Source organism: Schistocerca cancellata, chromosome 2, assembly GCF_023864275.1.
Source record: "Schistocerca cancellata isolate TAMUIC-IGC-003103 chromosome 2, iqSchCanc2.1, whole genome shotgun sequence".
In the NCBI taxonomy this organism is placed as follows: domain Eukaryota; kingdom Metazoa; phylum Arthropoda; class Insecta; order Orthoptera; family Acrididae; genus Schistocerca; species Schistocerca cancellata.
The window spans coordinates 830,698,947-830,711,856 of record NC_064627.1 but is presented as its reverse complement, the minus strand read 5'-3'; the positions used below and the strand labels follow the sequence as shown (position 1 = coordinate 830,711,856).

Here is a 12,910-nt window from a genome sequence, read left to right as displayed (position 1 = left end):
TGCCATATGGCATTATTTAGATGCAGTATCAAGGGGTACAGTGTCAGCACACTGCTGTCCCAGCCACTTTCAGCTTTCCAGATCTTGGAGCCACTACCACTCAATCACATACCTCCTTAACTGAGATCATGAGATTGTGTGGGCACTGTTAACAGTCCTTTCACGAAGAAAGAATCTGTGGCAGTACGGGGAATCGAACCCAGCTCATCTGCACGAAGTCAGGTGTGCTGACCACTTAATTAAGAGACAGACAAAAGAAATTTTATAATGAAAAATGGGTATGACTTACCACTTTCCTGTAACATTCATGACTATTTGAGACAGCTTTCAACTCTGCTGAATCACTGACTCAGCCTGTTAGCTGTTGCTGCTATGATCTTCAGTCTAAAGACTGGTTTGATGTAAGTCTCTAGGTAAGTATACTGAAGAATATACATGCTAATACTAAAGCTTTCATTAGACTTCATCAGGATATGTCAGTTATAATAAGATAAACATAATGTGTAATGGATACACTGCAAGGAGAATTGTGCAAGTGAACAGTGAAGTAATAAAATCAGTTAAGGATTTTTTATATACAAGGCAGCTGAAGAAAATGAGTGAATGGACAGAGAAAAGAAAAACTTGGACACACAACAAGACTAAGAACGTTAGTACAACTTTTTTTAGACTGCAGCATGTATGCCACTGAACATAGTAAGATAAGGCAAATGTTTGCAACCAGTAATAACATGATAACTGAGCATGAGCATACAGGTAGCACAGCAGAGTTTAAATAGGCACTCGCCCGTGGTGAGCTCTATTGGAAGTTCACATTATGGCTCCTTCATGGTGCACTTTTGTGGATGACAAAACACTACCAATGTGCACAGCTTAAGTGTGTGCGCATCACTTCATTCCTATTCCCTTATGGAATAGCTCGGATTCACAAGATGTCCATGGCATCTTCCTCCGTGAGGCTCTGACTGAGATGACGTGCTGATATTGAGATGTATGGTCAGAAGTATTTGGGGTATGGGCAGCATCACAGTCCACCTTCCCATATCAAGCCATATGGTAGGATGAGTGACGTCGGTATGAGCTTCATGTCCACATCAGGTCCAGGACCTGGTGGTGGTGGTAGTGGTGTCCCCACTGCTGGCGGCGTAGGCGGAGGAGGTGGCTCTGGTGTGGATGGCGGCTGCATCGGTGCTGGTACGATATTGGACAGGCTGCACCAGACTCATCCACTGGTGAATGGGGACCCCTCATATGCTGTGGCAGTGACCCAGCTGCATCAGGTGATACCACTGAGTGACACATACTGGCGTGGCAATGTCGGTGTCCCGGCCGGGGTTGTCCGATCATCCATACGCAGGCACAACTGGTCGTAATGATATGCACAGACACCCTCCTCTGTATGGATCTCACAGAAATGGCAGCCACGGTGTCAGAATACGATGGCGGGAATCCATTTTGCACGAATACCAAACCCGCAGGCCCAGACAGTCGCCCAGGCCGGAAACAGATGACAGCTGCATGAGTTGGTGACCCTGGTCAGGCCCCAGGAGATGCAGAAGCGTCCAGGGTTGACACCCACGGAGCAGTTCGGTACGGGTGAGTGGCGTGAACCGACAGGAAGAAGGAAATGTCGGACGGGGACCAAGTCACGTACTTTTTGATTTGCATTTTAAATATTCCAGCTAATCTTTTAACTTCACTGTTGGACTACAGGTGGAATGGCGGGGCAAAAATGTGGCGAACCCTGCGAGCATTGCAGGAGGACGTAAACTCCTGTGATACAAACTGAGGGCTGTTATCAGAGACCAATGTTGCTGGAAGTCCTACGATGGAAAAAATGTTCGACAGGCTGCCAAGGTGGCAGAGGCCGAAGTTGATGGGAATGACCAACATACGGGTACAAAGAGAATGTATTGACTACTATTGGCCAGTGTGCATTAAGAAGTGGCCGGGCAAAATCAATGTGTAGACTGTCCCAGGCTTCCAAAGGTTGTGACCACAGAGACAGACTGAGTGCCTGCAGAGCAGCTTGCTGTAGTGTGCAGGGAGAACGTGCCATAACCAAATGAGTGACTACGCGAGGAGTTGAACAGTTCGTATCAAAGAGTAGAACAACATCAACGACAGAGAAACGATGCCGACACACATAGCATTTACAGAGGGGGTCGGATGCCCATGATGGAGACACCTCAGGCCAGCCATTTTGTATGCAATGTACCAGTTTCCATAAAATCAAATCTGTAGCATTTGTCTGCATGACCCGAGTGTTAGTGATTGGAAAACCATTAACAGTTTGTTGACCACATTCATCAACGTGGAAACAGAGAACTCCTCCCAATCAAAAACTGGGTCCAGACTGGCCAGAAAATTGGAGTGTGCGTCAGCATTCGAATTTTTAACAATGAGGTAGAGTGAAATTCGTAGCTGTACTGAGAGAGGAACAGCGTCCAACATTGAAGGTGGTGCACTCCTTTGTCTTCACTAGCAAAACTAAAAGCTTGTGATCCGTGATGAGATTGAATTTTACACCATACAGGAAAACATGAAACTTCTTTAAAGCATAAACAATGGTGAGGGCTTTTTTCTCTATTTGTGAATATCTAGTCTGAGCTGAATTAAGCATCTTCGATGTGTATGCTGTAGGCCACTCAGAGCCATAAGAATATTTATGAACTAATACTACCCCCAGCCCATGTTGGGACGCATTTGTTGCTAACACTAAATGTTGATCGGTAAGGACTGTACCATAGACTTCAGTTTGGAAAACGCCATTCCGTACACCTGCAACCAGTGGAAAGATGTTACCTAAAGCAACAAAGCATGTAACAGTTATGCAACTGACATCAACCCCGGCAAAAACTGATGATAATAAGCAATCTTACCTACAAAAATCAGAAGTTTCTTGACTGACATAGGATGCAAAAGAGCCACAATGGCAGAGACATTCTGATGAAGGGGTTTCATACCAGCACTAAGAGACCTCAAACCCAAAATAAACACTAGAAGGCTGGAGGAAGCAGCACTTTTCCAAATTGCCTTTTTAAGCTGGTGGCATGATGCAAAAAAAGAGTGTACATATGTTGTTGAGAAGTTCAGCAGCAGAGGAGCTGGAGACCACAACATCATGAAAATAGCTGGCATGCACGCCCAGGCACAGACCTCTCAAGTTATTCGAAAATCCATTGAAATATCACCAAATGGTAACCGCAACTATTGATACAAGCCAAAATGCATGTTAATAACCAAGAGCCATTGAGGGTCAGCATCAATGGGAAGCTGCAAATATGCATTGGAGAAGTTGATCTTGGAAAAATACTGACCACCAGCAGGCTTAGCAAAAAGTTTTTTCAGGGTGCGGCAAGAGGTACATTTCAATGATAGACGGAGCATTGGCAGAAACTTTGAAATCACTGAAAAGGCATAATTGTCCCGAGGCTTCTTGACAGTGACTTGGGGGTAGCCCATTCGCTGTGTGCAATCAGTTGGATGACCGCTGAGGCAGTGATGGGGTCGAGCTCCGCCTTCACTTGGTCACAGAGCGCCATCGGCACCAGATGAGCCCAAAAGAAACAGTGTCAGGCCAATGGTTTCATGGTGATGTGGACTTTGAAATTATGGGCACAACCCAAGCCTGCAGAAAACAGGGTGGAAAAGTCAGAGCATGAAGAGTCGCGCTGTGTATAATGCACTTGATCAGAGATGAGATTAACTTCATCGGGAATAGTAAACCCAAAAAGGTTAAAGTCATCCACACCAAACAAATTTTTGGTGCGTGCATTGTTCACCACCAGAGAAGTCAGCAGACGAACCACAAATGTATATGAGACTGGGGCCGAGAAACTACCTAATATCGGAATGTTTAGTTTATTGTAGGTGACTAATGTATGTGACACTGACACTAAAGGAGGAGGACCCAAGTCCACATGTGTTTGCAAGCTGAGTAATGACGGGAGCACAAGTGTTAACTTGCAAGTACAAAACCTTCTTATGAACCTTGACAACGTTAAATAGCTTACTGGATGCAATGGAGATTGCTGATACACAACTGACATCCATGTCAACATCTGCAATAGGTCATTGAAATTTTTCGTTACAAACAGGAGCAATGTGGTCTGTTTTGTTGCATTGCTGTCATCCTCAATACGGTGCCTGCAATTCTGCAGCCTACACCAGCAGATGAATGTGACATTTATCTCAAGTCGTCAAACTTATGTAAAGGTGTGGAAAATGGATCTTTATATGAATATGAGGACAGTACATTTATGAACAGGAGTACCTAGACAAAAATTACTGTGGCTTGACAGTGAGAAACTTCCTGTCAACCCCAATAGCAGCCTAACTTTGTTTCCCTCAAATTTTTGCATTTTTTTAAAGTCATTCTGGAAGCTAATAGCTTAAAACATCCAAACATAATGGAGAATTACTGGTCACATTGACAGCAATGCATATGGGTGATTTTAGTGTATAAAAACAGTAATGTTAAATATGTTGATGAGCTTATCTGGGAAATATTTTCTGGAAAGCCTGTCCATTCATCCATAATGGATATCTAGTACCTGTGCATTACCCAACAAAGCTTTTTTAATCCAGAATGAATTTTCAGCAGAGTCTGAGCCAATTTGAAATTTCCTGACAGATTAAAACTGTGTACCAAAGTGATATTTTAAACTGAAACCTTGGCTTTTTCTAATCTACACAAACTCTGGTGCAGAGTGAAAGGCTGTTATGGAAACAAAATTCTAGGCTTAGGCTAAGGCATTTCCCTGCAGTATCTGTTCTTACAGGAGTGTTAGTTCTGTGAGGTATGTAGGAGAACTTTTTTGAATTTTGGAAGGTACTGGAAGAAGTAGAGGGCTATTACAAATGATTGAAGCGATTTCATAAATTCACTGTAGCTCCATTCATTGACATATGGTCACGACACACTACAGATACGTAGAAAAACTCAAAGTTTTGTTCGGCTGAAGCCGCACTTCAGGTTTCTGCCACCAGAGCGCTCGACAAAATGGCGACAGGAGCCGAGAAAGCGTATTTCGTGCTTGAAATGCACTCACATCAGTCAGTCATAACAGTGCAACGACACTTCAGGACTAAGTTCAACAAAGATCCACCAACTGCAAACTCCATTCGGCGATGGTATGCGCAGTTTAAACCTTCTGGATGCCTCTGTAAGGGGAAATCTACGGGTCGGCCTGCAGTGAGCGAGGAAACAGTTGAACGCGTGCGGGCAAGTTTCACGCGTGTATCTGGATATGCTGGAAAATTGGCTCATGCCACAACTGGAGACCGACAGCGCCGACTTCATCTTTCAACAGGATGGTGCTCCACCGCGCTTCCATCATGATGTTTGGCATTTCTTAAACAGGGGATTGGAAAACCGATGGATCGGTCATGGTGGAGATCACGATTAGCAATTCATGTCACAGCCTCCATGCTCTCCCGACTTAACCCCATGTGATTTCTTTCTGTGGGGTTATGTGAAAGATTCAGTGTTTAAACCTCCTCTACCAAGAAACGTGCCAGAACTGCGAGCTCGCATCAACGATGATTTCGAACTCATTGATGGGGACATGCTGCGCCGAGTGTGGGAGGAACTTGATTATCGGCTTGATGTCTGCCGAATCACTAAAGGGGCACATATCGAACATTTATGAATGCCTAAAAAAAACTTTTTGAGTTTTTGTTTGTGTGTGTGTGCAAAGCATTGTGAAAATATCTCAAATAATAAAGTTATTTTAGAGCTGTGAAATCACTTCAATCATTTGTAATAACCCTGTAAATGTGTGAGGGCAGATTGTGACTCCTGCCTGGATATCTCAAATGGAAGAGCACTGTCCGTGATAGGCAAGGCTCCAGATTCAAGTCACGGTAGGGCACACGGTTTTGGTCTGCCACATGTAATAATTGCCATACAAGGTGAGTTTTAAAGAAATCACCCCTTCATATTATTACATAACACTGACTAACCAAAAGCTATGTTACAAATCGAGTTGTATCACAAAGGATATTATGTCGAACGTTACGTTAAATTACAGACAGGCACAAATTAAAAGACACGTCATAAAGTTTTGGGACAATGCCTTCAACAGCAAAAGACAAACACACACCATTCACACATAGGAACAAGCTCACCTCATGCACACATGACCACCAATTCCGGCAGCTCAGACTGGAATCCTACATTGTTGATATTGCTACCTGGAATTTCGATGGTCTGATGATGTTGAATGTAATAGAAAAAAACCATCATCATAATTAATTCTGGAGGTGATAATATTCCTTGCATTTTGCTGACGCCCTGAAATTCACATACTCCATTTGATTTTAAGCAATTCCAGTTTCACAGCTGGTTTGCATTCAGTAAGCACATCAAAAAAGAGTAGGGGCAATCACTTTCTGTGGCAAAAAAGGTCATGTTTTTCATATAGTTTTCTCAAGAGTCTGCATGCTGGACATTCAATTTACTCTCCAGACAGACAAATGAAAAACAGTGTTTACCCTTAAGCTTTGTTTTCTGTGTAAATAAAATATGGTGTAACTATAGCCACACATTTGACCTCAGACTAAAATAAGATGAAAATCAACTGTCTACCTTGAATTGTGCATAAAGCTAAGCCCATTTCGTTAAATGCAGCCTCTTTACTCTGAATAAAAGTCGATCAATGCTGTGTACTTCAGCTAGAGTAAAATACATTCTACAACCACCAAAGTTACTTTGTTATTTGATTCCACAAGTGTTCTTTCCTTTAGAATGAAAGTTCATGACATGGTGTATGGATAATAGTTAATCCCACAATGTTGCACCCAGATCAAAAATATCCCTGTTAAAGTATAGCTATAGATTATGACTCGGACACAATATCCATTGACAAGCTCTTCCAAAGAATCTGTAATGAGACACTAGTCAACATGTTCCACAACTTCCTGCCATGAACTATTTTCAAGCAGGCTTGTTGCTATTCTTGGAAATTATCATCAGGGAGCACAATCAGGAACACTGAACAGTTGACACACTGGCTTACAGCTGCAACCACCAGGTTCAAAGCCAAGGAAGATGACATGTGTAGGGCCTCTTGAACAAGGTACAGTAAGTGTTTCACTGTATCTGGTAAACTTACATACAATGAATGCTGGTGAAAAAATGGATCCTCATCAGCTGACCAACACTAAATGACTAAATTTGCCTGAACCAAGATGTCCCACATCACCATAGTGCACCATGTTTGAGAGACAGTAGAATGCCCTGGTATTCTCCTCTCTCTCTCTCTCTCTCTCTCTCTCTCTCTCTCTCTGTGTGTGTGTGTGTGTGTGTGTGTGTGTGTGTGTGTGTGTGTGTGTGTGTCCAGTCTGTTAATGGGAAACATAAGATGACCACCTCACCACATTTTGCTTACCTCTCCTATTTGAACAGGCAAGATTCTTTTCTGCTTGAAATGACTACCTATAGCTGCATGGGGCATGTATAAAGCCACTGGAAAAGATTACCATCGTGTATAACAACAACACTCAATGCTCAATAATCACTGAAATTAATATTAAAATTATAACACTTAAAAAGTCAAGAATGATGAGATGTTTCCAAAAACCGCATAGCTGTAAGAAGATGCTTTATTCACGACTACTGGTTTCAGGTCAGTATAAACACTTCTTCAGGTTTATTTATCAAGAATACAAATCATGTGTGAAATTTTTGAAATGGTAGAAATACTTTCAACAAAAAACAATGACAAATACTGACAAATGTTATACAGGGTGTTTGGAAATTCCCATTATAAACTTCTATGACTTGTAGAGCGGAGCAAGAAGGCAATTGTTCGAATAAGAACCCTTGTCAGAAACATACCGTTTATGCGCTACAACCATCTCACATCACTTGTTGAGCAGTTCCACTCATGAATACCCAGCTCGTGTACTTGTCGACAGGTTCTCTTCAATGTGATGCAATATGACCTCTCCACTTCAAGTGTTTGGCATCTCCTTGGAGCTCCACAGCCACATCTGCTGACAGTGAAGGTACCCCTTTCTCGAAACCATTGCTTAATTATGGTGAAAAGGGCATGTGATGAAGTCATACATTGTAATTAATGTTCTTGATAAAGGTGGTGAGCAGCTCTTCCATTACCGTGGTTTCACCATTCAGAAAGATCAAGTCAGTGTATTCTCCAATTGTGTACTCAAACACGTTGCTCTAACACTATTAGACATGCGAATGAGGCTCAAACCAGGTCAGAGAGGTAAGACAGACATCAAATGACATCAGTCAATCTGACATAAGCACCCTCCCCCTGCCCCCGCCCCCACCCAACATGATTACCCTGTGGCATATTTACCTAGCAAACACACATGTTGTCAAACCACATTGATGGGTTGTCATATTATGACAGCTTTGTTGCATTCTTTTTTTTTATTTCTTTTTTAATGCCAACACTAGGCTTCTGTATTTCTACTATTTCAAAAATTTTACATTGTGATTGTATTCTTGACACACAAACCTGAAAACTCATCTACACTGACGTGAAACAAGTAGCTGCAAATAAAGCATCTTCATACATCTTTGTGGCTTTTGGGAACTTTTCAATTGTTATAATTTTTTATAATAATTTGAATGGTTATTGGGTGTTGAGTGTTTTTATTGTTATTCACAATTTCTCTGAGCTGTGGTAGGCCCCCACAAAAAGTTGTCTCTACGTTATCATTACAATTACAAGGGACTATAGCCCACAAATTACAGGCCTCCAACTACTTGTCTCAATTCTGACACAATGGACTGAAATTTTAATAGAACAAGGAAGTAAGGACTCAATAAACTTAGTCACTCTAATATTAAAATGTGTATGTTACATACTCTTGCATAGCAACAATAACATTAACCTTTGTTTTGTGTTTTCTTGTAAATTGAGAATTGCTTCAGGGAGTTACATAGCAAATATACTATACATTATTCAGAAAATTAAACTGCACTAAAATAAGGGAAGATGTTACCTGATTTCCACCTGCACTTTGGTTTCTTCCCAGATCTTTCTCAAAGCCATGTGTACAACACCATCATTCTGGATTGGAGACAAGCTGCATGTTGCATAAACCACAGACCCACCAACTCTCACCATTCTCAAGGCATTGCTAAAAATAATTCCAAACAGTATTGAAACAGTCATGTAATTAGGTTCTTTGCACCGAGATAACAAAGTACCTTAAAAGTTTTGCTTGTAGCTCAGGAAGCCGGAGTCGTTCCTTCACTCGTGTTGGTTTAAATATATTGTTGTCATTCTCAGTAACACTATGCCTATCAGTTGTGCAGGGGACATCAACCAAAATCTATAAAAAGAAAAAGCATACAGTACAGACTATACATAAATCAAAGAAAAGTCTGAAGTACATTAAGTACACTAACAAACCTAGACAAATGACACAACATGACATAGTAGAATTGCTGGCAGAAACTGACAACATTAGAGTGGAGCAGAGAAAAGAGGGTAAGCAATCCACGTAGTTATGACTGACACTTATTTAATGCTGCTGAAATTGAAGATAGCAAATTTGCTTCACTTTGGGCTATAGTACCAAAGAGGTGATAAGGACTGATACCAGTGGGTGCCAGGAGGTGCCGTATTAAAACTCGGTCGAGCTTTTCAAATGATTTATTCGTTTCCACTACAGAGCGGTGGTGCTGCTACAATGTGAACTGCAGCTGTATTTTTAATGCACCGTAGGTCACTAAGGTTCCAGAGCTGCAAACAACCTCTCAATCACAAATTAAAAGTTAGTCCAAATAGGGAAAATGACTGCTGTATTGGGTGTTAGCTTTTCACTCGTTTTATAGGCTACAAGAAAGCTGACAGTAAGTCTTTACGTGAGGCATTACCTCCCAGTGCATCAAACTGGCATTAATTAATGGGACCTGATGAAGTATCAGTGGACATGATAAGAGCAGCACACCCAGTGGGAATGCAGTGGCTGCATACAGTACTATCAAGTGTGTGGAGAAATATTACAATACCTGACGGCTGGAGAAGAGGAGACATTGTTCCCATCTTCAAAAAAGGCAATAAAAGACTTTGTAATGATTTATAATATACTACTTTGTAATGATTTATAATATACTACTACTACACATTAATCTTTTCAAAAGCCGAGAAGCGATTCTTCTTGGTGTTTTAGCTCTCTGGGGCACTCTGGGATGCTCTCTGGGTTTCTCTGTGTTAGTCTCTACAGCCAAGATTTTTGAACGAATTTTACTAAATTGGATAAGTGAAAAGACAGAAAAGGAGCTGAGTGAAGAACAGCATGGGTTTAGGAAAGGAAGAAGCACAATCGACCTGATATTTTATATCCGTCAACTGATGGAAAAAAGGTGGGAGTATAACAAAAGCGTGATAATGGTTTTCATAGACATAGAAAAGGCATATGACTCAGTTAACAGGGAAAGAATCTGGGAAGAAATTAAGAAAATATATATAGAAGATGGATACATTAATGTAATAAAGACAATGTACAAAGGACACAATTGTAGAATTAGATCATCATTGGGGAACTCTGAATACCTCGAAATAAGACTAGGACTTAAACAAGGAAGTATTCTATCTCCTGCACTTTTTAATGTTGTGATGGAGGGAATGAATAGGGCAGTTAAAGATATAGTAAAAGAAAAAGACAAAAAGATGATTTTTGCAGATGATATGGTAATATGGGGCAATAAAGAGGTAGATGTACAGTTACAACTTGATGCGTGGAAGGAAGCAATGAAAAGGTGTGGATTAAAAATAAATAAAGATAAGAGTGAAGTAATGGTATTTGTAAGAGACAAAGGGATCAACAGAAATATTACTTTGAATGGAGAACCCCTCAATGTGGTAGACAGTTTCACTTATTAAGAGAATGAAATATCTAGTGATGGAAGAATAACCAACGAAATTAATAGGAGGTTACAGAAGGGATGCAGTTTCTACCAAACAATAAAACACCTGATTTGGAATAAGGAAGTTTCAGAAAAAGCAAAACTCCTTATGTATAAGAGTTATTACTTCCCCATTGTCACCTATGGAGGAGAAACATGGACAAGGGCAGAAAGGGACTGGAGCAGACTGCAAGCAGGGGAAATGAAATTTCTCAGAGCAGTTAAGGGAAAAACAAGAATGGACAGACTAAGGAATGTAGATATCAGAAAGGACCTTAAACAAGGAAATATGAGAGAAGAAATTGAAAAAAAAGAGACTAAGATGGTAAAGGTATGTTAAGAGAATGTGTGGGCAGCGACTCCCCAAATTATGGAAGAACTAAAGATGGGTGGAAAAAGACCTAAAGGGCGCCCAAGAACATGGTGGAAAACGGGAGTGAGAACAGCTGTGTAAAGGAGAGGTGTGACCTGGCAGCAAGTGCAGGAAGAAAAGTGGTGGGAGGACCACGCCAAATGGAGAGGACTCGTCAGTACCCAGACCCTGCAGTAGCTGGAGCGGATATAGATATAGTAAATCAACTGCAAAAGCCCTTCCATCCATTCCTCAAGCTTTTCTCCATTTTCATGATTTAGCTCATCCTGGTATAAGGACTACAGTGAAACTTCTAAAGAGTAGAGTTATTTTGTTAAACATAAAAAGTGATGAATGGATTAAATCATGCGTTAGCTACCAGAAAACCAAGATCACTCACCACATAAAATCACAATTTAACAAATTTGTATAACTTGATGAATGTTTCAGAATTGTACACACCATCCTCATTGGATCTTTGTCTCCTTCTAATGGCATGATGTACTGCTCGAGTAGCATTGATTGTTTCACATCCTGGATGGAAGTCACACTACTCAAAGATATCACAGCTGAAAAACTAGCAAAGGCCTTCCACCAGCACTGGATTGTAAGATTTGGTGTTCCATCACAGGTAATCACCAACCACGGAACACAGTTCAGATCATAATTGTTTAACAATGTGGGCATAGTACGCGAAATGAGAACTCCGCACACAATGCCATATCATCCTCAATGCAATGGCAAGGTGGAGCAACTACATAGAACTCTGAAGTCTGCAATCATGGCCCATAACACTTCTAACTGGGCAGAAACTTTAGCTACTGTTCTACTGGGGTTATACACTGCAGTATGAGAGAAATCAAACCATTCCATTGCACAATGGTATTTAGAAAGATAATAAGACCTCCTGGTGAATTTTTTGAAGGGCTATCTACGAAGATTGACCGTGATTCATTTGCATCTGATTTGCCAAAGCAAATGTTACGTCTGAAACCTAGCTGACCTACATATAGCACATTAGGATCAGTCTTTGTTCCTAGAGGCCTACAGACATGTTCCCAGTCTTTCTGAGATGTGACAGGGTTAGAAAACCATTAGAACCTACATGTGAAGTTCCTTTCCCCGACATAGCAAGGTGTGAAAAATATTTCACCATCTAGAGGAAATGCAAACACATAAGTGTGTCAGTGGACAGACATAAACCAGTCTACCTTCTCCAGGAAACAATGAAATCAGAAAAGGATCTTCCACAATTTACTAAGAACATCCAACTGCAACATTTTCCAGACGAACCACTTTCAAATATCAGAGTGTCAAAGTCAGGAAGGACTATAAGGTTTCCTACCTCGGTTCTTAGAGCAAGATATCTCTGTTGAGATTATTAATGAACTACCACATCAGACATTGTCAAGAGTGTCCTGTCATCATGTTGTACCATTTTTCTTGTCATTCTAACATACTCTGTATTTTTGTTGATGTTATGTTTACCTTTTATAAGAAATTAACTTCACCACAATGTATAAATTCATAACTTCACTGCTGGTGGGGAGCAGTGTAGAGATCACATTGATACCAGAAGAAATTTTGGAAAAGCTATCCATTGTAATAACAGGAAAAGTAATTGGCGTTCACCATTATTCACATGCTGTTTCATGATATCCTGA

At 40.9% G+C, this 12,910-nt stretch overlaps 1 protein-coding gene across 1 annotated transcript in view; it reads right to left on the bottom strand.

Moving 5' to 3' along the window:
- LOC126162723 (5-methylcytosine rRNA methyltransferase NSUN4) overlaps nucleotides 1-12,910 on the bottom strand; it is a 76,386-nt gene that overhangs the window by 8,286 nt on the left and 55,190 nt on the right. Inside the window, exons 6-7 of the mRNA XM_049919385.1 lie at nucleotides 9,191-9,315; nucleotides 8,983-9,120 (exon numbers count right to left, since the gene is read on the bottom strand). Coding sequence (XP_049775342.1) covers nucleotides 8,983-9,120; nucleotides 9,191-9,315 — 263 coding nt within the window. The remainder of the gene's footprint in view (nucleotides 1-8,982; nucleotides 9,121-9,190; nucleotides 9,316-12,910) is intronic.